The sequence below is a fragment of the Dreissena polymorpha genome, chromosome 1, assembly GCF_020536995.1.
Source record: "Dreissena polymorpha isolate Duluth1 chromosome 1, UMN_Dpol_1.0, whole genome shotgun sequence".
Classification (NCBI taxonomy): domain Eukaryota; kingdom Metazoa; phylum Mollusca; class Bivalvia; order Myida; family Dreissenidae; genus Dreissena; species Dreissena polymorpha.
Genome location: NC_068355.1, coordinates 176,278,435 through 176,303,376, shown reverse-complemented (window position 1 = coordinate 176,303,376; position 24,942 = coordinate 176,278,435). Strand labels below are relative to the sequence as shown.

The following is a 24,942-nucleotide window of genomic DNA, read 5'->3' as shown; positions in this document are numbered from 1 at the left end:
ACCATTAAGGATGAAAAAAGGGCAAATAACCCAGGAAATTGTACATAACTACAGATAAAACAAGGGAAAATAACTGAGGAAAGTGTAAATTACTACAGATAAAACAAGAGAAAATAACTCAGGAAAGTGTAAATTACTTAGTTTAATCATATTTTATTTCCAAAACAATCACAAAACTACAAAATATACATAGGAATACAATTATTTTGAAAAAAGGGTAGGACTTGCAGTTCTAACAACATTATAAGTGGTCTTTTTTTATTATTTTACTACAGATAAAACAAGGAAAAATAACTCAGGCAAGTGTAAATAACTACAGATAAAACAAGGGAAAATAACTCAGGAAAGTGTAAATTACTACAGATAAAACAAGGGAAAATAACTCAGGAAAGTGTAAATTACTACAGATAAAACAAGGGAAAATTACTCAGGAAAGTGTAAATTACTTAGTTTAAACATATTTTATTTCCAAAATAATCACAAAACTACAAAATATATATAGGAATACAATTATTTTGAAAAAAGGGTAGGACTTGAAGTTCTAACAACATTATAAGTGGTCTTTTTTTATTAAATTACTACAGATAACACAAGGAAAAAAAACTCAGGAAAGTGTAAATAACTACAAATAAAACAAGGGAAAATAACTCTGGAATATGTAAATGACTAAGGATGAAACACAGACAAAGAACTCAGGAAAGTGTGGATCACTAGGGAAGAAACAAGGGCAAACAACTCAGGAAAGTGTGGATAATTGACTGTAATGGGCATAGGGTGGGTGCTCATTTTGTTAACAAAGTCCATGGATGTGTTTATCTATTTCTGAAGTTGACCAATATAGTCATAACGGAAAGACAATGTTGGAATAAATGTTGACCACAAGAACGGACTTGTGTCCACAGTCTTCGTCAATTTATTTATAATGATATAAAACAGTTCTATTGGATTACCGATTTGAATCCTGCATCAGAGCAATTCTTGATTATGATTGAAAATAACAACTAATGCATCAGCCTTCATGGGTGAGCGGACAAAATTCCGGAACAAGTAAATGTATATTTTATGAAAATACAGATAATAAATTGACCTGTACTACATGCGGATGAAACAAGGGCATCTGTGGATCACTAGAGATAAAACAAGTATTGCATATCGTAACTTCATGTATAAAGTTTCAATTGATGGCTTGAGATATGTGGAAGTAGGTTCAACCACAAACTTATACAAACATTTTAAAGAGTCTTACCAACCGCGGATAACCTGACAGAATGGGTAACACCAGCACCCTAAAAAACATTGTTTGTCGGACGGTAAAAACATCGAGTTTAACGAAGGTAATATTAATGCAACACCAATACATGTCCCTACCCTGATTGGTTTAAAACTATTTAATTTAGCTCAGTTGCATAAAAAGCAAAATGCTTATTGAAACACTCTCGAGTTCTTTTCCAGGGTAGAATCAGTACTTGGAGTCTCTAAGGGAGATCTAAACAATGCTCCCATAGCGTGATTGAACCCGTTACCTCCTTGACCTGGGCGGACTTACCCTGTTGACGTCAGCGTACTGGGCTACGCGGTTCAGGTGTCGCGCAAGGTGTTTGAACGTCTCTAGATGGTGCTCCGGCAGTTTGTGTATGAGTGCCTTCAGCTTCAACATGCGCTTCTCCGGGTCCTTATTACGGCTTGCATCGATGAATGGCTGGTACAGGTCTGCAACCAAACCATCCATATGGTTTATTTTAAGCTAAGTAGCGTAAAATAGAGACATACTGAACAATCATTATTATTTGTGGGTTTATAATTGTCATTGATGTCATCGGTTGAACGATCCACAAATTTAACACAAACACATCACAAATTCATCATTTTTTCAACATTACAAATCGATGAAATGATTAGCCTAAAAGTCTTTTTTTAACCAAGAAATTTCATGCCAACAAACATAAAAGATTTTAAAGTATCTTTAAGATAACAGTAGTATCTCTCTAGATTTTTTTTGTTCCCGATATAATTCAGCAATTTTTTTTATCCAATTGGTAAAAGTACAGGTACCAGCCCAATTGGGAAAAATATGGGAAAAATATGGGAAAAATATGGGAAAAATATGGAAAAATTCTCGTCATGATCTCTTCAGATTGGGAAATTGGTGTATTTTATTTTTTGCTTCAACATACATTAACATTGATAACTAAGTGTAATCAAGTTGTCAATATTATAATAACTTAGGTTCAAGCCATAGAGCTGCATAGGGAAAGTAACTAAATGTTATTTAAAAAAAAAAAAAAATTTTTTTTGAGACCATCAATCAGGATTTTTTTAAGCAATTTGGAAATTTGCAATTTTGTCCTTATTGCAAAAGTGCCATTTTTTAGTACTTTATAAAGACCAAAAAAATCACTGTAATAAAGTAAACAAGCAAATTCGTTGAATTGATAACCCATGCCAATATGCTTCTGGACACAAAATGTTATATTTGACACTCAAAAAAACATTTTTTCAAGATACAAAGGGCCATTACTCTGCTATTAACAGATGGTGTACAATGCCATTTGGCCTGCATCATCCTGTTATCCATATATATACTCGTACCAAGTTTCAATGAAATCCGCCCAAGCACTTCCAAGATATGGCTCCAGACGGATGAACGGAAGGACGGACGGAAAGACGGACGGACAACGCCAAAACAAAATCCCTCCACCTATGGCGGGGATGATAAAAACCAGCATCAAATTGCCAGACTTACCATCGGGAATTAGTGGCTCAGGAAGCTGGCGGAAGAAAGACTTCAATAGAGAACTGATCACGTTCACGTCACACCACTTCTCATGCTCCAGGTTCATACAGTCGATACCCTGCCACAAAAATAACATAGTGACAATGCTGGGTTATGCAACAATTACATGGCATTATAATTTGAGCGTCACTGTGGGAAAATCTTGGCCCAATGCATGGTCGGAAATTTCTGTCCCTGTTCATCTTTGCAGTCTGCACAGGCTAATCAAAGACCACACTTTCCTCCTGAACTTGATTTTCTCCTAGAAAATACTTCCTTTAAACAGACAACACTTAACTCACATGCATGAAACCTTATTTTCCCAAAGTTGGGCTCATTATAATAACGGCCAGATAATTATCATATTTATGACCCTTATTTACATATACATTCTGACGGGCTAGTTTTCCGTTGTTAAATGTGACACCCTCTGTGCCTACATTTTAAAATATTTGAAATGCGGATGAAAGAAGGCGTTCTTTATCTGGTTAAAAACATCCTTACTCAAGTGGCAATGATTGCATCCTAGCATTTCCCCCTGAATTCATGCTGTCCTTTTTGTAAAAGTATGCTTAGCTGTACAAATACACAGAATGCTGGGCCCGTATTCAACAACGCATTCTGAGACTTCAAAATAAATAATGAAATAAAACATAAAAAAAATACGTCCGGCGTTTGAATACACGTAGGCTTCCACTGGTGATTGTCTCCAAAAGAAAATGTTCCACAGGAAGAATGCTGTAGATAGAGGTTGTAAATACCAAGTTTGACTCTAAATAAAGCATTTCTCTAACATTAAAGAATATTTTTTCTTCTTAGATTTTAGTCTTATAATTGCTTTTCAATCAACACTAAGACCCAAGTCATGCGCACCTTGTTGAATTCTTCTTGTAGTATGGTTACGGCTGCCTTGTTACCAGGGATACGGTAGACACCAGTCATCTCCAGTCCACGTGCCTCAACTATCTGGATACATAGGTCCACTATGAGGGGCACAAACTGAAACATAGGATTATGATATGGTGTTTAATTATAACAGACCGAGCGGTTCACTGTACTGCAAAAAATGGGCTTAATGCTTGTTCATTAAGTTCCATCCCAGAATAGCCTGCGGTACTGGTACTAAAGACATCTGGTACTGGTTCTACCAAGACAAACAAACTCAAAAGTGCTTAAAATAGCATAAGGCCTTTGAGCTTAAATATATACCAGGCTGGTTTCAATTAGCATAAGGCTTTTGAGCTTAAATATATACCAGGCTGGTTTCAATAAGAATAAGGCCTTTGAGGAAAAATATATACATGGTTGGTTTCAATAAGAATAAGGCTTTTGAGCTTAAATATATACCAGGCTGGTTTCAATAAGAATAAGTCCTATGATCTTAAATATATACCAGGCTGGTTTCAATAAGAATAAGGCCTTTGAGCTTTAATATATACATGTACCAGGCTGGTTTCAATAAGAATAAGGCTTTTGAGCTTAAATATCTCCCAGGCTGGTTTCAATAAGAATAAGTCCTTTGGGCTTTAATATATACCAGGCTGGTTTCAATAAGAATAAGACTTTTGAGCTTTAATATATACAAGGCTGGTTTCAACAAGGCTATTGTCAAGCAATATTGTCCCCTACTGGCTCCACCATTGTGAGAAATTCCACCATTTTCAGATTGTTATTTTTTTGGTTGCCATATCAACCACAATTTTTGACGTAGGAATGAGTGAAATGATTTGCATAATGTCCATATTGCTATCTATCCATGTTTCAAGTTTCATGAAAAAATATTAAGAACTTTTAAAGTCATCGCAGGATCCAGAAAACCACCATGTTCAGCAGTATTTCAAGTCTATTTGTTGCAAAAGCAACCAGAATTGTTGACGTAGGAACAAAATGAAATGACGTGCATAATGTCCATATTGCCATCTACTTATGTTTCAAGTTTCATGAAAAAATATTAAGAACTTTAAAAGTTATCGCAGGATCCAGAAAAGAGTGACGGACGGACAGACTAAGCGCAAACCATAAGTCTGGTAGGAGACAATAAGCATAAGGCTTTTGAGCTTAAATATCTCCCAGGCTTGTTTCAATGAGAATAAGGCTTTGAGCTTAAACATATTCCAGGCTGGTTTCAATAAGAATAAGGCTTTTGAGCTTAAATATCTCCCAGGCTGGTTTCAATAAGAATAAGGCTTTGAGCTTAAACATATTCCAGGCTGGTTTCAATAAGAATAAGGCTTTTGAGCTTAAATATCTCCCAGGCCGGTTTCAATAAGAATAAGGCCTTTGAGCTTAAACATATTCCAGGCTGGTTTCAATAAGAATAAGGCTTTGAGCTTAAACATATTCCAGACTGGTTTCAATAAGAATAAGGCTTTGAGCTTAAACATATTCCAGGATGGTTTCAATAAGAATAAGGCCTTTGAGCTTAAACATATTCCAGGCTGGTTTCAAACTAAAACAAGACATGTGTTCAAAAAGCATGGATGAACATTCCAAACACAAACTTAATTTACTCCCTTTAATTCATAAAACTATTTATAATCAGTAATTTAGACACTAAAACTTATCAATTTATACTGTGTATAATTTGTAGGGATGGAAACGTGCCCTGGAATCATACTCAAATTTTTATTTTTCTTATTCAATTACAGTGAACCCCCGTTTATCCAGAATTAGATAGTTCAGAAAACTCGCGATCTGGACGAGAGTCAAGGGGAACGGATTTATTATTCAGTATTTTCCCTCGTTACGTCCGAAAGCTCGTGTTCCGGATCCGGACATATATTTTGCGACACCGATCTGTGTATTTAGCTTTAATTATGTCATGTTTATCCGGATGCTTCCCAACATGGGGGCTTAATCGACCCCAGCCGAATAAACAAAAGTGCATTCATTGAGGCGTGAAGAATTGATGTTTTAGGCTAAATGGCCTACCTGTCGTTTAAACAAAAGCGCATTCACCGAGGCGCGAAATATTATTTGTTAAGAAGTGATAGCTAATGGTAGTGATTAATCATGATTCGACTCCGACTTTACTTAAACTTTAATTGGTGTCAGCTTTACAAAATGCATCTGAAATGACACACTTGATTTGATGTATGATTTTCTTCAATGTCTTTAATGAGCTGAACACGCGACCAATTTAGACGCTGATAACAATCGGACCGTCATTACAAAACTGTTAAACACTTAAATTGACATGCTCATTCAGAATAAAACGAAATGAACGTGTTACGTGTATGCGTGAAAAGTTGTGCTAGGATTATTGAAACAATCCGTTAAAAAAATATCACTATGATTTTTAACATGTCGCTATTTTAATCATTTCAACATTCTGAGAGGGGTTATAAATAAAGATATTAAAACAGCATCGCAGTTTAATGTTTTATTTTCATTTGCCTTTAACACCCTTGATTTGTAACTCTGTGACGTTACCAACTTACAGCTCGCATGCCACCCATGGCAACATCTTTTCACTGCGGCAGTATCACACAAGATACACGCAGTCCTCATGGTGTGTACATCTACTACAATTAGGTTTCACCCTTACGCGTTTTTGTAATTATATTTTTTAACAACATTTGATTTTTTAAACTAAATAAATGTCGGCGTAACAAGAAAATATCATTCTTGATGCGAAATAAGCATGTAAATGTACATAAACATCAGGTGTATGTCATAAGGTTAGTATTAAACTCTTGTCAAAACTTCCAGATAAACGCCGGTTCACTGTATTAAGATCCAAATGTCACAACTTTGGAAAGTCTGAAAAACAAAATATTGCCCCCTTGGTGCAAAAAAGTGTAGTTGAAATTAAATGTCACTCAGTACCTTTGTTAGGTGGGGATGTAACAAACACTGACCTCATTGTTGGCTGAGGGTGTAACAAACACTGACCTCATTATTAGGTGAGGATGTAACAAACACTGACCTCATTGTTAGGTGAGGGTGTAACAAACACTGACCTCATTGTTAGGTGAGGATTTAACAAACACTGACCTCATTGTTAGGTGAGGGTGTAACAAACACTGACCTCATTGTTGGCTGAGGGTGTAACAAACACTGACCTCATTTTTAGGTGAGGATGTAACAAACACTGACCTCATTGTTAGGTGAGGGTGTAACAAACACTGACCTCATTGTTGGGTGAGGTTGTAACAAACACTGACCTTATTGTTGGTTGAGAGTGTAACAAACACTGACCTTATTGTTGGGTGAGGGTGTAACAAACACTGACCTCATTGTTATGTGAGGGTGTAACAAACACTGACCTCATTGTTATGTGAGGGTGTAAAAAACACTGACCTCATTGTTATGTGAGGGTGTAACAAACACTGACCTCATTGTTAGATGAGGGTGTAACATTCACTGACCTCATTGTTAGTGTCGAGGATGTAACAAACACTGACCTCATTGTTGGGTGAGGGTGTAACAAATACTGACCTCACTGTTAGATGAGGATGTAACAAACACTGACCTCAGTGTTGGGTGAGGGTGTAACAAACACTGACCTCATTGTTAGGTGAGGGTGAAACAAACACTGACCTCATTGTTGGGTTAGGGCAGACAGTCCTTCAATGGCACCCCAAACATCCCTCCGGTCTCAGGTACGACTGCAATTTGCCCAGTTGACGAACTCGAGCCCATGTGCTTCTTAATGCTCTTCCCTAGCTTACCCTTCCACGTCTTCGGCTTCCCGGTGTCCTCTATGAATGAAACAGAGCCTGCAGGGGTATTTATGCTATGTAAAAATAGGCCTTAAAATAGACCCAATCCCAAAGCAAACGGACCCAATCCCAAACCAAAATGATGAAAAAAAAATCCCAATTGACTTTTTTTTTTAGAAAGAAGTCTCTTACGACTTATGATTATATGGCTGTACATATCAACTTCATTTTGTAAACATACTACACAATATGTAACTTTAATGAAGTCCTTTTTGTTGATAAATAATTCTCGAATTTGCCACTTTTATTGATAAAAAAAAAACAAAAAAACAGACTTCTTTTCCCAAAATGACTAGAAAACCCCCTGGCCTGTATCAACAATACTTACAAAAAATGAAAGATTTATCATGGTCAACTTTATTTGTGTAATGCTTCATGATTTGAAATTTAAAACAAAGTCTCTTAAAGAAATTGGACTATGCAAGGCACTTCGTAGGAAAAAAAGGAGTGTTTCCTTTATAAAAAAAGGCTTACACAAAAATGGTTATTTTCATCTGAAATGTAAATTAATAACAAGTAACACATTTTCCCCAGATTGCTGTGTAATAACAACTCACCAAGTTTATCCCCGGACACTGTCTTACGTCTCTTGATGCTGGGTGACTGCGGCACCTTCTGTTTGATAACAGAGAGTTTCTTGGTGATCTTATGGGCGGGGGATGGGGACGTGTTGCTCCCCAGGGTTGGTCCCGACTCGGTAAGCTCCTGGCTCTTGCGGATAATCAGCTCGGCGTTTGTAACACCATTGGCCTGTCAAATAAACAACAGTATATTACACACCATTGGCCTGTCAAATAAACAACAAGAGTATATTATACACCATTGGCCTGTCAAATAAACAACAAGAGTATATTATACACCATTGGCCTGTCAAACAAACAACAGTATATTACACACCAATGGCCTGTCAAATAAACAGCAGTATATTACACACCATTGGCCTGTCGAATAAACAACAGTATATTACACACCATTGGCCTGTCAAATAAACAACAGTATATTACACACAAACACCATTGGCCTGTCGAATAAACAACAGTATATTACACACCATTGGCCTGTCAAATAAAAAATGGTATATTACACACCATTGACCTGTCAAATAAACAACAGTATAATACACAAAATTGGCCTGTCAAATAAACAACAAGAGTATATTACACACAATTGGCCTGTCAAATAAAAAACAAGAGTATATTACACACAATTGGCATGTGAAATAAACAACAGTATAACTCACACCATTGGCCTGTCAAATAAACATCAGTATATTACACTCCATTGGCCTGTCAAATAACAACAGTATATTACAAACCATTGACCTGTCAAATAAACAACAGTATATCTCACACCAATGGCCTGTCAAATAAACAAAAGTATATTACACACCATTTGCCTGTCAAATAAACAACAGTATATAACACACAAATGGCCTGTCAAATAAACAACAGTATATCTCACTTCCTTGCCTGTTGTTTGCCTTAAACAACAACATGGGATGTTTGTATCTATGTTTGCCTGTCAATAAAACAACACTGTTTGTCGGATCTTTTGCTAGTCAATTTATCAACAATATTGTTTGTCCCTCCCTTTTCCTAAAATTAAACAACAACATTGTTTGTCCTTACGTTTTTCAGTCAATTAAACAACATGCTACAGGTGTGTGATTTTGGAACCATCTCTCGGAAGTAAAATGCTATACCCTTCTTATAGAGTTGACAGTGATTTATTTCAGCTAAATTGCATCGGAATACTAAAGCTTATGGAAACACTGGTCCTTTTCCTGACTTGGCCTCTTTGGGGAAGATCTAAAGAACGCTTCCACAGTGGGGATAGAACCTGCGACCTCCCCTCAGTATAGTTGACAAAACATTTCACTTTTAAATAAATCCAGAAAAATTAGTACTTTTTTATCAACCCTGAGCGATAAAGGGTTAACCCATTCCCACTAAGAGGCAAAGTGGAAATGGCTTTGGCTAAGTAATTTGCAGTCTGTTCAAGTTTTATGCTGTTTGCTGGTCATCAGTATCTTAATTTTGGAAATAAAACCATTAAAACTTGAATCTAGTAAGAAAGGTTATTTATTAAGTTTAACCTTTTTTTAAGGGACTACAAACGCGTCAAAACACTATCAATGTGGTCAAAATATGCATCCTAGTGGTCAAAATACGCATGTAAGTGTTTAACTGTTAGTATCTAAGTTGTAAAGGGTTAGTACCTACATGTAAGTGGTAAAGCTGAGTATCGAAGTGGTAAAGGGTTAGTATTTAAGTGGTAAAGGTTAAGTATCAAAGTGGTAAAGGGTTATTATCAAAGTGATAAAGGGTTAGTATCCATGTGGTAAAGTTTTATTATCTAAGTGGCAAAGGGTTAGTATATAAGTGGTAAAGGGTTAGTATCTAAGTGGAAAAGGGATAGTATCTAAGTGGAAAAGGGTTAGTATCTAACTGGTAACTGGTTAGTATCTAAGTGGTAAAGTGTTATTATCTAAGTGGTAAAGTGTTATTATCTAAGTGGTAAAGTGTCATTATCTAAGTGGTAAAGGGTTAGTATCTAAGTGGTAAAGGGTTGGTATCTAAGTGGTAAAGGGTTAGGATCTAAGTGGTAAAGTGTTATTATCTAAGTGGTAAAGGTTTAATATCTAAGTGGTAAAGGGTTAGTATCTAAGTGGAAAAGGGTTAGTATCTAACTGGTAACTGGTTAGTATCTAAGTGGTAAAGGGTAAGAATCTAAGTGGTAAAGGGTTAGTATCTAAGTGATTAAGGGTAAGAATCTAAGTGGTAAAGGGTTAGTATCTAAGTGGTACAGGGTTGACTCACGTCAAGGTCTGGATTATTGTTGGCGCTGATGTGTCGTATCCAGACTAGCATGTCCATCTGGTCATCGGCCTGGAGCAGGTACTCCGACCCGTTGTACGTCTTCAGTCGGAACACGTTCTTGCGCTTGGTGTAGCTGTGGGCAATGTCTACGATACAGGACTTCGCGGAGATTGGCTGCTCTTCGTATGAGAACACGCTCGTCTGAAACAAGACATGGTAGTTTGTTTGTTTTTCTCTCAATTTTTGGAGCGGGACCAGGTCCCTTTGATTTGAAAAAAAAGCCTGTCATTTTAACTAAAATTGAGAAATTAATGATGTTGTGGGGGTTTTTGCTAACAATTATTGAGAATACAAATTAATAATTTATTATGTTTCAATCAATGCAGCTGGATAGAGATGAACTGTAAACAATAAACCGTCGGAGACAGGTGTTGCTCCCCTTTTTGTCACAATATTGAACTATATATTCAGATAAAAGGAAAAGTAGGGACAAGAATTGCACTATATGCACAATTTATAGAAAATTTCAAAGGGCCATAACTCTGGGAAAAATCATCCGTCCAGAACCGGCTGATAATATGCACATCTCCTCTTGGCAGTGAAGCTTCCCATAAAGTTTTATTGAATTCTGGTCATTTATTGCTGAGAAACAGCCCGGACAAAAATTGTGCATGGACGGACGGACACACACGCACAGACAGACGAAGTGGCGACTATATGCTCCCACCAAAAATTGGGGGGGGGGGCATAAAAAGAGATTAATGATTTGTTTAATTTTATTTTGTTGTAAAAACCTTCAACTGGGATTTTTAGGGCGTCATTTGGGAAAAACAAATATACGTTTTAGGATTGGATATTGGGCAAAATTTGGGTCCCATATCTGACCAAAAAAACACTGTACCTAAATGTCATCCTTTGAGTGTCAGCAAGGTTAACTTAACCAGGTATTAGCTTTGCAATATACAATTTGCATAAAGACCTGTTTTCCCAGCGCGCGTCTAATGTAATAAAACCAATATTGATGTTTACCTATTATTGACTAAGCAGCGAAATATAAAACCAATATTGATGTTTACCTATTATGGACTAAGCAGTGAAATATAAAACCAATATTGATGTTTACCTATTATGGACTAAGCAGTGAAATATACAAGGGGCTATGCAGTGATAAATTCATGGGAGATAAATTGGTTTTTTACTGTGGTTTATTTGTTACTGAAAAAATAGAGTAAATTAATAAGTTGACAATTCTTGATTTCAATGGCATCAAATTTTGAAATAAACTGTGTTATATGTATCACAAAAATGTCATCCACCACCAAACAAATTATGTTTAAAAAAAAAGCTTTAAAAGCATTTAGTTTAATTTTTTTTATTTCAGCTTGATTGCATTGAAAGTACTTACTACTTATTTGAAACGCTCTCTAGTCCGTTGCCTGGGCCTAATACCTGTACTTTTGGGGAGATCTAAACAATGCTCCCACATTTGGGAGCAAACCAGTGACCTCCCGGTCGATAGACGAACACCATTACCATAATACCACCATGACCATTTTATCAAAAGCATTTAATAAAAAGCTTTCCTTTTTGTGTTATTCTGTGGGGGATAACACTCATATCATTCCTGATACACTGACACCCTGTTTGCGTTCCAAATAAATTGATGAATTCACACTCACACTTCAAACAATGTTCTTAATTGTGCAGCACCGTAATAGACATGATCCTCACTCTGTAAAAAGGGGGTTTAATGCATGTGTGTAAAGTGCCATCCAAGATTAGCCTGTGCAAACCACACAGGCTAATCTGGGACCAGACTTTCCACTTTTATGCTATATTTTTCGTTTTAAGAAAGTCACTTCTAAGCAAAATCCAGTTTAAACGAAAATTGTTGTCCCTGATTAGCCTGTGCAGACTGCACAGGCAGATATGGAACAACACTTTAGGCACATGCATTAAAACCCCTTTTCAGACAGTGTGACTCAAATATAAGAGCAGCAAAGTAGACATGTAACTAGCCAACAAAAGTCAACAGATTTGGTTCGTGGAATCTGAAGAATTTCAAGCAAAAATAAACCAAAAGTCTTTTGCAAAGAAAATCATCCAATCACACAAATTTGTTGTTTGAGAGAAACTAGATTTTTCTGCAGAGCCCAAATTTCCTATAAAAAAAGGGACACGCCCCCATAGCAAAAGCTAGTCAAAGAATTCAACTATGCAACAAAATCTCCGCAAAGGGAAGCAACCCTTCAGCAAAAGCTGACAAATGGACAGAACCCTGCTACAAAAGCTAACAAATACCTTGTGCAAAAAACCTACAAATGGATGCAACTCTTCAACGCAATATGACAAAGGGACACAACCTTGCAGCAAAAACTGGCACAGGCACTGACACTGGTGCTAAAACTGGCAAAAGGGAAGAAATCTTATAAGAATCGCCAAATCCTCACAAAGGGACATATATGTGGTGCAAAGACTGGAAAACAAAGGGACATAAGCATTGCTAAAGCTGACAAAGCCAAAATACCTGACCACAAAAATACAACAAGAGCACCGTATAATGGGGTCCACGCTCGGCAAATCTTGTCAGATTTTTTTTATTTTTTTTTTAGTGGTCAAAGTTACCTTGACCATTGACCTAGTGACCCAAAAATGGGTGTGGCATGTAGAACTAATCAAGTTGCAGCTAAATACAAAGTTTCAAAGTTGTAGGTTGAAGCACTTTGATTTTAGAGCCAATGTTCATAACTTTGACAAAATGTTTTAGCACAACGCAATCGACATGACACCACGACGACAAGCTGGCAATGACAATACCTCAGGTTTTCTCTGAAAACAGCGTAGCTGAAAAACACCACTCAGTAAGCAAAAGCTTGCAAAGGGACCAAATATCTGTGCAAAAAACGCTTGCTCTAAAGAAGAATAAGGCTCGAACCCAACGCAAAGCTGGAAAAGGGAGACAACCTGTGTGCAATACAAACCTGGGATCCCGCACGCACTTTCACGGGAAGTGCATGGGCTACAAGCTGAAGTGTAAAGTAGGAAAAATCTGAAACTGGAACTTTAGCCACCAACATAGTGCATTGTGGTGACTATATATATGACTGAGTATTGTGACTAGTTCAGCCAATACATGTAAATAAACAACAAGTGAATTCGTTCCTTTGATATCCCAGCCAATTTTAAAATTGTGTAACTGACTGACAGACCGAGGGACAGACAACCCCAACTTTGTATCCCTCCGCGGGAGATAATAATAAATGTGGTCAATGAAATGTTAACAGTATTTCACGATAGGCATGTTACAGATATTGTACTGCCTCATGTAAGCCATGTTTTTCAAAGCACTGAAACATTTTGTGTACTTGGCAAAGATATCATAAAAACAAATGTTCTGACCAAGTTTCAAGAATATTGGACATCAAATGTTACAACTACTATGTTAACGAGCTTTTTCTTTTAATTTAACCTAGTGACCTTGTTTTTGATCTCATATTAGCTTTTTCAACTTGACCAAGATGTAATTGGGCCACTTTTTCTGACCAAGTTACATGAAGATTTAAAGATAAATGTGGTCTCTTGAGTATTAACAATGTACATATTGACAACGCACAACACACAAGCCATATTGTGATCAGATGAGCAAAAATAAAGAACACAATACATCAGGCCCTGGTGTCATAAACATAATTAAAGCATTAAACACAGATGTATTATGAGGTACTGCGTATCATCACAGATCGATCAAGATGTACTGCATATAACACTAACTTACAATGCTGTACTACATTTAACACCAACTGATCATGATGCACTGCATATAACACAGACTGACCATGATGTACTGCATTCAACACAGACTGATCAAGATGTACTGCATTTAAAGCCACATTAATACTCAAAATCAACGAATATGCCATAAAATATTTCATAAAATAAAGTTAACCCATAAAAAAGTGTGTCTTACAGCAATAGCCAAAATTTCAACGCTAGATGTGGTATGGTTACATAGATTTAACGAGATACAAAATGCTCGGGTTTTTTGTGTTCCATGCTAATTTCTCGCAACAATATCCTTAAATTGACAATCAAATGCTAGATTGGCTTTTGGCAGCATTGGACACACAACTAATTCTCATGAGCTGCCCGATGTTTTTATTTGGTCAATGCTCTGGATCAACTGTTAGTTGTTCTATTTTTTTAATGAGTTTAACCATAATGACCAAATAGGTGGTCACAGGACCTTTTTAAGTTTTGAGTCTGACCCAAATCTGAGTTTGCCCAATGATTTATGTGGCTATAAGTCAATGTTATGACTCAACTTTGAGTTTTTTCTCATTTTTTTACATGAGTTTGACCATAATGCCTGATTTGGTACTTTTTGAGTTTGAGTCTGACTCAATTCTGAGTTAGAGGAGGAATATGCACATATTCTTATAGCTAAGATTTAAGAAAGCTTGTGAGCCAACAGACATTCTCAATACTCGGCTAAGTGGATATTGAAATCTCATCTTCTGAGTTGAGCTAACAAGTTGAGAATGATACTGTGCGACTGGAGCACATAACACTAATGAACTTGACTGCAACTGACAATACTCATAGCGATACACGGGGCCACTGGAGCACATAACATTAATGAACTTGACTGCAACTGACAATACTCATAGCGATACACTAGGCCACTGGAGCACATAACACTAATGAACTTGACTGCAACTGACAATACTCATAGCGATACACGGGGCCACTGGCGCACATAACACTAATGAACTTGACTGCAACTGACAATACTCATAGCGATACACGGGGCCACTGGAGCACATAATATTAATGAACTTGACTGCAACTGACAATACTCATAGCGATACACTGGGCCACTGGAGCACATAACACTAATGAACTTGACTGCAACTGACAATACTCATAGTGATACACGGGGCCACTGGAGCACATAACACTAATGAACTTGACTGCAACTGACAATACTCATAGTAATACACGGGGCCACTGGAGCACATAACACTAATGAACTTGACTGCAACTGACAATACTCATAGCGATACACTGGGCCACTGGAGCACATAACACTAATGAACTTGACTGCAACTGACAATACTCATAGTGATACAACATAAAACACTGGAGCACATAACACTAATGAACTTGACTGCAACTGACAATACTCATAGCGATATACTGGGCCACTGGAGCACATAGCACTAATGAACTTGACTGCAACTGACAATACTCATAGCGATACACGGGGCCACTGGAGCACATAACACTAATGAACTTGACTGCAACTGACAATACTCATAGCAATACACTGGGCCACTGGAGCACATAACACTAATGCACTTGACTGCAACTGACAATACTCATAGCGATACACGGGGCCACTGCATCACATAACACTAATGAACTTGACTGCAACTGACAAAACTCATAGCGATACAACATAAAACACTGGAGCACATAACACTAATGAACTTGACTGCAACTGACAATACTCATAGCGATACACTGGGCCACTGGAGCACATAACACTTATGAACTTGACTGCAACTGACAATACTCATAGAGATACACTGGGCCACTGGAGCACATAACACTAATGAACTTGACTGCAACTGACAATACTCATAGCGATACAACATAAAACACTGGAGCACATAACACTAATGAACTTGACTGCAACTGACAATACTCATAGCGATACACTGGGCCACTGGAGCACATAACACTAATGAACTTGACTGCAACTGACAATACTCATAGCGATACACGGGGCCACTGGAGCACATAACACTAATGAATTTGACTGCAACTGACAATACTCATAGCAATACACGGGGCCACTGGAGCACATAACACTAATGAACTTGACTGCAACTGACAATACTCACAGCGATACAACATAAAACACTGGAGCACATAACACTAATGAACTTGACTGCAACTGACAATACTCATAGCGATACACGGGGCCACTGGAGCACATAACACTAATGAATTTGACTGCAACTGACAATACTCATAGTGATACACTGGGCCACTGGAGCACATAACACTAATGAACTTGACTGCAACTGACAATACTCATAGCGATACAACATAAAACACTGGAGCACATAACACTAATGAACTTGACTGCAACTGACAATACTCATAACGATACGCGGGGCCACTGGAGCATATAACACTAATGAACTTGACTGCAACTGACAATACTCATAGCAATACACTGGGCCACTGGAGCACATAACACTAATAAACTTGACTGCAACTGACAAAACTCATAGCGATACACTGGGCCACTGGAGCACATAACACTAATGAACTTGACTGCAACTGACAATACTCATAGCGATACACGGGGCCACTGGAGCACATAACACTAATGAACATGATTGCAACTGACAATACTCATAGCGATACACGGGTCCACTGGAGCACATAACACTAATGAACTTGACTGCAACTGACAATACTCATAGCGATACACTGGGCCACTGGAGCACATAACACTATTGAACTTGACTGCAACTGACAAAACTCATAGCGATACACTGGGCCACTGGAGCACATAACACTAATGAACTTGACTGCAACTGACAATACTCATAGCGATACACGGGGCCACTGGAGCACATAACACTAATGAACATGATTGCAACTGACAATACTCATAGCGATACACGGGGCCACTGGAGCACATAACACTAATGAACTTGACTGCAACTGACAATACTCATAGCGATACACTGGGCCACTGGAGCACATAACACTAATGAACTTGATTGCAACTGACAATACTCATAGCGATACACGGGGCCACTGGAGCACTTAACACTAATGAACTTGACTGCAACTGACAATACTCATAGCGATACAACATAAAACACTGGAGCACATAACACTAATGAACTTGACTGCAACTGACAATACTCATAGCGATACACGGGGCCACTGGAGCACATAACACTAATGAACTTGACTGCAACTGACAATACTCATAGCGATACAACATGAAACACTGGAGCACATAACACTAATGAACTTGACTGCAACTGACAATACTCATAGCGATACACTTGGCCACTGGAGCACATAACACTAATGAACTTGACTGCAACTGACAATACTCATAGTGATACACTGGGCCACTGGAGCACATAACACTTATGAACTTGACTGCAACTGACAATACTCATAGCGATACACGGGGCCACTGGAGCACATAACACTAATGAACTTGACTGCAACTGACAATACTCACAGCGGTTGACTATACCGCTGTATCTTCGAGGAGACAGCGAACATAGCAGTGAAGAAGACGTCCGGCTCGAGGGTGGTGGACTTAGCTGGATTAGCAGAGCTGCCCGCAGAAGTTCCCCTATATAAGGAACTATATACAGGTGAGAAAATCTTCGGCGGGTGACTCTCGCGACGGTCGAGACGAGTACGCTCCAGCTGCTGACCGAGTTACTGTACAAACTGTCCTATATTCGCTTGTATTGTTGCCTGATTAGTTGTTAGGCTGCCCTACATGCAATTGTACTCTTGTGATTACAACAGCTGAGCTGCATGCAAACTACCTCCGGGGTAGTGTGGACTTCATGATTTGACATAACAGTGTGCAGTTTGCCCTAAGAAAAACGCAAAATAAAATTTATTTATCATATTTATTATTATATTTATAATCATTTATCAGGCGGAATTGATCAGAACAAAAACAGGAGAAAGCAGACGACCAGTTACGTATTATTTTTCGGCTGTCGTCGTCAGCGTTATTCGAGTATTGAGGGTAACGTTCAAGACCTCCACACTACAGTTTCTAGTAAGGGTATTCAACAAAACTTCCCACTTGTGTTTGGAGTCATTGTGTAAGGACACTGACCTAGTTCCATAAGTCTGACCTGCAGCAGAATTTTAACCCTTTATACTTATTTATGTTAAACGTTTGCATGTAAACACTCACTCTTTATATAACTACAATATTATTTTACCACTTTATAAATGTATTCAATATCTTTATTAAAATTCACCAACCAAGGCTGCAAGTTGGACCCGTTGTTAAGCAGGATTATGCCTTCCTGTGTACTTAAAGAAGTTCGGTTTGCATGCATTGAACATGAAAACATCATTTTACATTGGCAGACTATTGACCTATTAACATGTAACGACCATGCCAATACTTCGGGAAATTGGAGATTTTAAGACGCGTAGTCACGTTTTCCATGCGCATAAGGTTTGCGGACCTGGCGATTGCTGTTCATTCTTATGTTACCTTTAACAATTAAATCTCAACACAGTCGATAGCTAACGATGCTAGCAGTGGCCATATTTGCGGACATTGATGAAGTGTCACGTACAACTAGCAGGCACTCAATGAAGCATATTGAGAGCTAACAAGCGGAAAAAGAGTCCGCATTCGCGTGTTAGCGTTTATATGATAAACACGTAACCATGGAAATAAAAGCAAGTGCTTGCGTGTTTGTTTTGGAGTTGTGTTTATTGGCGGTTGCTATACGTACGATAGACATGTGACAATAATGGAGGTTCAATAACGAATCCAGCATTCATTCTGCAGGGGCGCGTATGCTCTATTGACTTGTACAGTTAATGATCTCAAGCATGCATCTGTATTGAACGTGACTTGCAATCTATGTGAAAGATCTTTGAACGATGGGTTCAGTGAACAATAAGCATTCAAATTGAAACGGATCAATGGAAAATGATTAGAAGCGAGCGTAGAAAGTAAAAGACGGAAGATTGTTTTTGTTACTTAAAGTGCTTATGGTAAAGGGAAATTAATTGGGTAAATAGTTCGCGATGAAAAATGATTATAGTCTTATTAGCAATCAAACGATCGTGCATGTTTGAAGTTTGATTCGGAAACGAGATAACATATTGAGTATACTTACCGAAATAAGCATCTGTGATTGCAAAGTGCGTGTAGACGAGTAATGCGTGTTGTAAATATTTATGTCGTTATAGTATGTATTCCGCACTTGACTGAATAATTTATTTTGTGTGTGAATTATTCAGTTTGTATGTAAATTTTGTTAACATTAAAGCGTGTTTCAATGCGGACGTTAACTAACATGTGTAGGAGAATGTTTCAACTGACAAGTTGCACATGACCAGCAGATGCAAAGGTCATCTTGTATCAGCAGTTTTCTTTTAGAATTGTTTCAGTCGACCCCTCATTTTTAAGAATGTAAGTTGTTTTATGCACGTGACATGCGTATATAATATGCAGAAAACACAAGCTGAATATAATAGTTGTTAAATGGGCCTATATGTCACCATAACAAATTTAAGAACAATTTTGGCTGATTTTTATTGAAGTCTGCATTAGAACAATACCAAGACTTACATATTCGAGTCGTTTTAAGTGATTTGCACTTTGTGTGAATTTGTGCAGTCACGTATATGGCAAATACAAACCGACTACAACCACAGTTAAAATTATGTTAATTATGCCTGACCGCTACGTGCAGCCGCTATCTATGAACTGTATTTCCAATAACCGAGCGTGCAGCCGCTATCTATGAACTGTATTTCCAATAACCGAGCGTGCAGCCGCTATCTATTAACTGTATCTCCAATAACCGAGCGTGCAGCCGCTATCTATGAACTGTATCTCCAATAACCGAGCGTGCATCCGCTATCTATGAACTGTATCTCCAATAACCGAGCGTGCAGCCGCTATCTGTGAAATGTATCTCCAATAACCGAGCGAGCAGCTGCTATCTATGAACCGTATCTCCAATAACCGCTACCTGTATTACTGAAACAGAACACGGACATGGCATTTAAAAGGTGTATTTTTTTACGTATTTTTTGTATTTCACATTAAAATATAATCACATATTGAAACTTTAATTAGTAATATATGAGCCGTGTTCTTTGAAAACCGGTCTTTATGTATGTGCGTACAGTGTCGTCCAAGATTAGCCTGTGCAGTCCACACCGGCTAATCACGGTCGTCACTTTCCGCTTGTATGGCATTTTTCATTTAAATGAGGTCTATTCACAGCGAAAATCCAGTTTAGGCGGAAAGTGTCGTCCCTGAGATTCTGAAAAGAAAACTGGCCTTTAAGTTTGTTATATGCAATTCTTTTTAGTTTACAAAGTTAATCAAGTATTTAAAGATGTGTTTAATTCTGTTTAACATTATCTAAAGAATAATTAATATCGCAAAACGAAAATCAGTCAATAACAAATCAAGGGAGAGTAATGTAATATGGTTGCAATTGTTAAGAGGCGCAGTTGTCTCTGTTTGTTCTAAGGTTAGAGCACTACAATATCATTTGCTTAAAATAAAAACAAAGTTGTCTCCCTTGTTAGAAAATAGTTGTGTTGACATCTCAAATGAACAAGAAATTCATACAGCACATTTGTATTTCAAATTATTCACACAATATACTCAACCATAAGTCTAATTGAATTTGTAAAATAAACATTAAAACGTAATTATGACGATTATAAGTGAATGTTTGTCACAAAATGCCTCTTTAAAAAATGTTTATTGTGTATGATAAATTTATACTTGCTAGTATAGTATATTTAATTGACTTGTGGTTTATAAGTAAATGTGACAGTTTACTAGTTGTGTTACAGTTTGTTTCACGTTGACCGTGAAGCTGTCAGTGGAGTGCATTCACTGCGGCCAGTTACCATAAATCTGCCAATTTTAAACTTCTGCAAATGTTTTAAGACCAGATTTACCTAAATGTTGTGGTTGTTTACATTGATATACAATTAAGTTCATGAACCATAAGTGTTTTTTTGTTGAACAAAACAATAGCTTTAAGTATGTTAATTTTATGTCATGTTTTAAACATATCAAACATTAAACAAAAGATCGCCGTGGCGTAGTGGATATGGTGTCCGCCTAGCGATCGGGAGGTCACAAATTCGATCCCCACTGTGGGAGCGTTCTTTAGATCTCCCCCATATACACCAAGGACACGGACTCGAGAGCGTTTCATATAAGCTTAGGCTTGTTACGCAATCGAGCTTAAATAAATAGGTTTAAAAAAACAAATCATATCATATCGATACGTAAGCAAGAAAATACACATTTTTCGTTAATGTGTATACATGCTGTGTACACATGCTTAGGTTAAGTAACGATTGGTGCCATACACGCATATTAGTAATAGACTTTATTTGTAGTAGGGTGAATATTTGATAAGTTTCCATTCTTAATAAAAAATATTCAAAAACACAATTAGTAAAGCAGTGTCGACAGACCGTTTATCAGTTAGGTACATGTCAGACGGACGTCAACCTAAGCTGGGCATGACCTAATGTGACCCAGATCGCGATTATAAAGGCTTATTTGACGCACGTCAAAAACTGTGAAGAGAACACCATTACGGACATACATACATACATATCCGGTTTGGGCCGCAAGCTGGATCAGCTTCTAATAGCCCCCTCATGTTCGTTAACCCAGGTAGTCTCCGGTATAACTGAGTACATTTTTATCTCCCATGTATTTGTCCAATCTGTTTTTAAAGGTATTAAAGGATGGCACTGTAACAACGATTTCCGGTAGATTATTCCACGGATCTATCACTCTCTGAGAAAAGAAGTATTTTCTGATGTCCTTTCTACAAGATTTCTTCTTGAGTTTTAAACAGTGACCCCTTGTCGTAGTATTGTTCGTTTCAAAAAATATGTCAAATTCAATGTCTTCTTTGTTATTCAAGAGTTTAAAAACTTCGATCATGTCTGCATGGAAACGACGATATGACAAAGATGGTATTTTCAATATTTTAAGTCTTTCAATGAAAGGTAAGTGTCTAACATGTATAATAATTTAGTCGCACGCTTTTGTAGTCGTTCTACAATTTCTATGTCTTTCTTGAATCGTGGGTACCATATTATATTACCATATTCCAAGTGAGGTCTGATTAACGACTTGTATAATTTCCTAAGTTGTTTTGTAGTAAAGTGAAGAAAAGTCCTTCTAATTAGTCCTATTTTGCTTTATTTATACACTGGTTCATATGTTCTCTAAATTTCAAATCAGGACTGAATATAATCCCTTAATCCCTTTCTTGCATTTTACTTGAAATTTCCTTTCTTTCAGATCCTTGTCCAAGAAGGTATGTCTTGTTTGGGTTATTTTTTCCAAAATGCATTACTGCACATTTTTCAGTGTTTAATTTCAAAAGCCAAGTGTATATATATATACTTGTTTGATAATATTATTTTATTTCAACTTAATTTAAATGAATTTTTTGGCGTTGTTTCATTGTATAAAGTGATCATGAGTGGCTATTACATCAATTCCAAATCGTCAGTGACTTTGTCAGAACATTAAGTGCGTAACGGTGTAAATACACATTTTAATTACGTTTTACAACTTTGAGAATTTCTATAAAATGTTTGGATACATGTTTATATACTAAATTCTTCTTTCATCGGACACCTTTTTGAAGACTGTATGATGTTAAAACACGTTTGCAGTTTTTGTTGAATCTTAATGTATATAAATGTCTTCTTTTTTATGAGGCGTATCGGTGTTGTCACATTTGTAACGGTGTGGACAGATTATCTTATACTTTCATATTCTTGTTTATTTGCATCGTGTTTTTTACTAGAAAGTATGTCAGATAAGTTCAATGTAAAATTTGTGAAGTTGTTTGAAAGACAATCGGCGATATGAATATGAACTTTATTCGCATCATATTGTTTGTATAAATTTCTCCACACCGTTACGATGTTGTCAACACCGTTTCTCATAAAGCGTAACGGTGTGGAACGTAACGGTGATGACATTCGGGAATTCTGACAGAACTGATTCCAATTGCATTAATTCTCCATTTTTGCCTGATAAATTCCATGTAAAATTTGCGATGTTGTGTGAAAAACAATCGGCGACATGAAACTGAAGTTTATTTACACCATAATGTGTGTATATATTTGTGCACACCGTTACGATGTTGTCATCACCGTTACTCATTCAGCGTAACGGTGTGGACTGTAACGGTGATGACATTCAGGCATTTGATCATCCACAAACAACATGCTACTTGTCTCAAAAACACATTACTAACACATTATTTTGTGGCATCTAAGAATACATAATATTTGAAAATTATAAAAGAACAGGAAGTGGAAATATCAAAGAAAATGGTAGAACGGTGTTGACACTGAATAAAAGTACGTTCAATATTTTACTTACTTTTTGATGATGTTCACATTGTTCGCGATCTGTTGTATCCCCGTATCATTCCCTTGCGGTAGATGAAATTTTCTCCGTAACGGTGTCGACTTGAAAAAATACGGACAGAGCCATAACTGACCATTTATAAATAGTCTGCATATAAAGCTACTAAATGTAACTATTATCAAGTTAAGTTTAAATATAAAAATAGTTCCATATGGTTGTTTTTTTTTATATTTTCGTTTGACATTCTTTTATAAAACAATCAAGAAAATGACCCTTTAAGAATTCGGACAACACACCGTTACTAAAATACATGGGGGTTAGTTGCTTCGACAAAGCATAAAACTGCTTTAAGCGTGTGATCTGCTAAGAACTCTTATCCAATACAGTTTACATATTATTAAACATTGTAATTATGATACTTATCTCTGTTAATGTCTACCATTTAGATAATTGTTGAATATGGACAGTAAATGGAACCTAATCAAATATTCACCCAGTACTAGGTGCCTTTGAACTAATCATGTCTTGATTTGTTGTCTACTCCAAATAAACATGTTACATAAATATAGCTTGTATAAATTATACGTACTGCTTTAAGTTTTTTTCAAACGCTTGAGTACCTGATTTCGATCAGGGACTTCCTAATTTAGTGCATGATTTCCTATGCCTATGTCTAATTTATATAAACATCTGTTAAGAGTATTCAAAAAAGTAAAAATATAAATACATGTATTCCTTTAGACTGTAACCTGGTGTCTGTTAAGTTAATTGTAATACATGTATAATGTCTAGCGTATTATATTTGTAAGTGTCTATATTCTCGCTTACATGCATTGTTGTTGTATGGTTTAGACAGAGCACATTACACAACTCATGGTACTTTCCATAATTTATAACCAGTGGTTTGTCCGTAGAGGTTACATAATTACTGTCCAAATAAATCAACTTTATTTATTGATTTTGTATATAGGCACTAGTCATGACTTACCGATTTTTCGTGAATATGCCTTTAATAAGTGGTAGGAAAAACCTTTAATTGTTGAAGGTTAGAAACATTATGATGAGATTTTGACAGATGGCGGTAAACATTTAACTGGAGAGTAGCCAGAGATGGCTTTAAAACAGTTAACATTGATTCACTTTGAGTTCCGTCGTATATATCACTTAACCTATATTTTTTAATTAATTTGGATCGGAATGATCTTTAAGAAATGGTATGGTTATGAGGGTCTCTACGTGCAAAATATTGCATTTATTTTGTGTTGTTATTATTGCTTTTACTTTTAATTTGTTATGAAAATATTAAAGTGTATGTGCCGTAAAGAGATATACATTAACATGTTGATGTAAGCGATGTGTTACAGAGATATACATTAACATGTTGATGTAAGCGATGTGATTTTTGCTGATTATATACATGTACATGTTGAT

The 24,942-nt window shown here is 36.8% G+C and overlaps 1 protein-coding gene across 1 annotated transcript in view; it reads right to left on the bottom strand.

The window, feature by feature from the left end:
* LOC127864596 (uncharacterized) overlaps nucleotides 1–24,942 on the bottom strand; it is a 766,023-nt gene that overhangs the window by 338,593 nt on the left and 402,488 nt on the right. The window contains exons 2-4 of the mRNA XM_052404359.1: nucleotides 3,647–3,772; nucleotides 2,744–2,852; nucleotides 1,547–1,710 (exon numbers count right to left, since the gene is read on the bottom strand). Of these exons, the coding sequence (XP_052260319.1) occupies nucleotides 1,547–1,710; nucleotides 2,744–2,852; nucleotides 3,647–3,772 (399 nt within the window). The remainder of the gene's footprint in view (nucleotides 1–1,546; nucleotides 1,711–2,743; nucleotides 2,853–3,646; nucleotides 3,773–24,942) is intronic.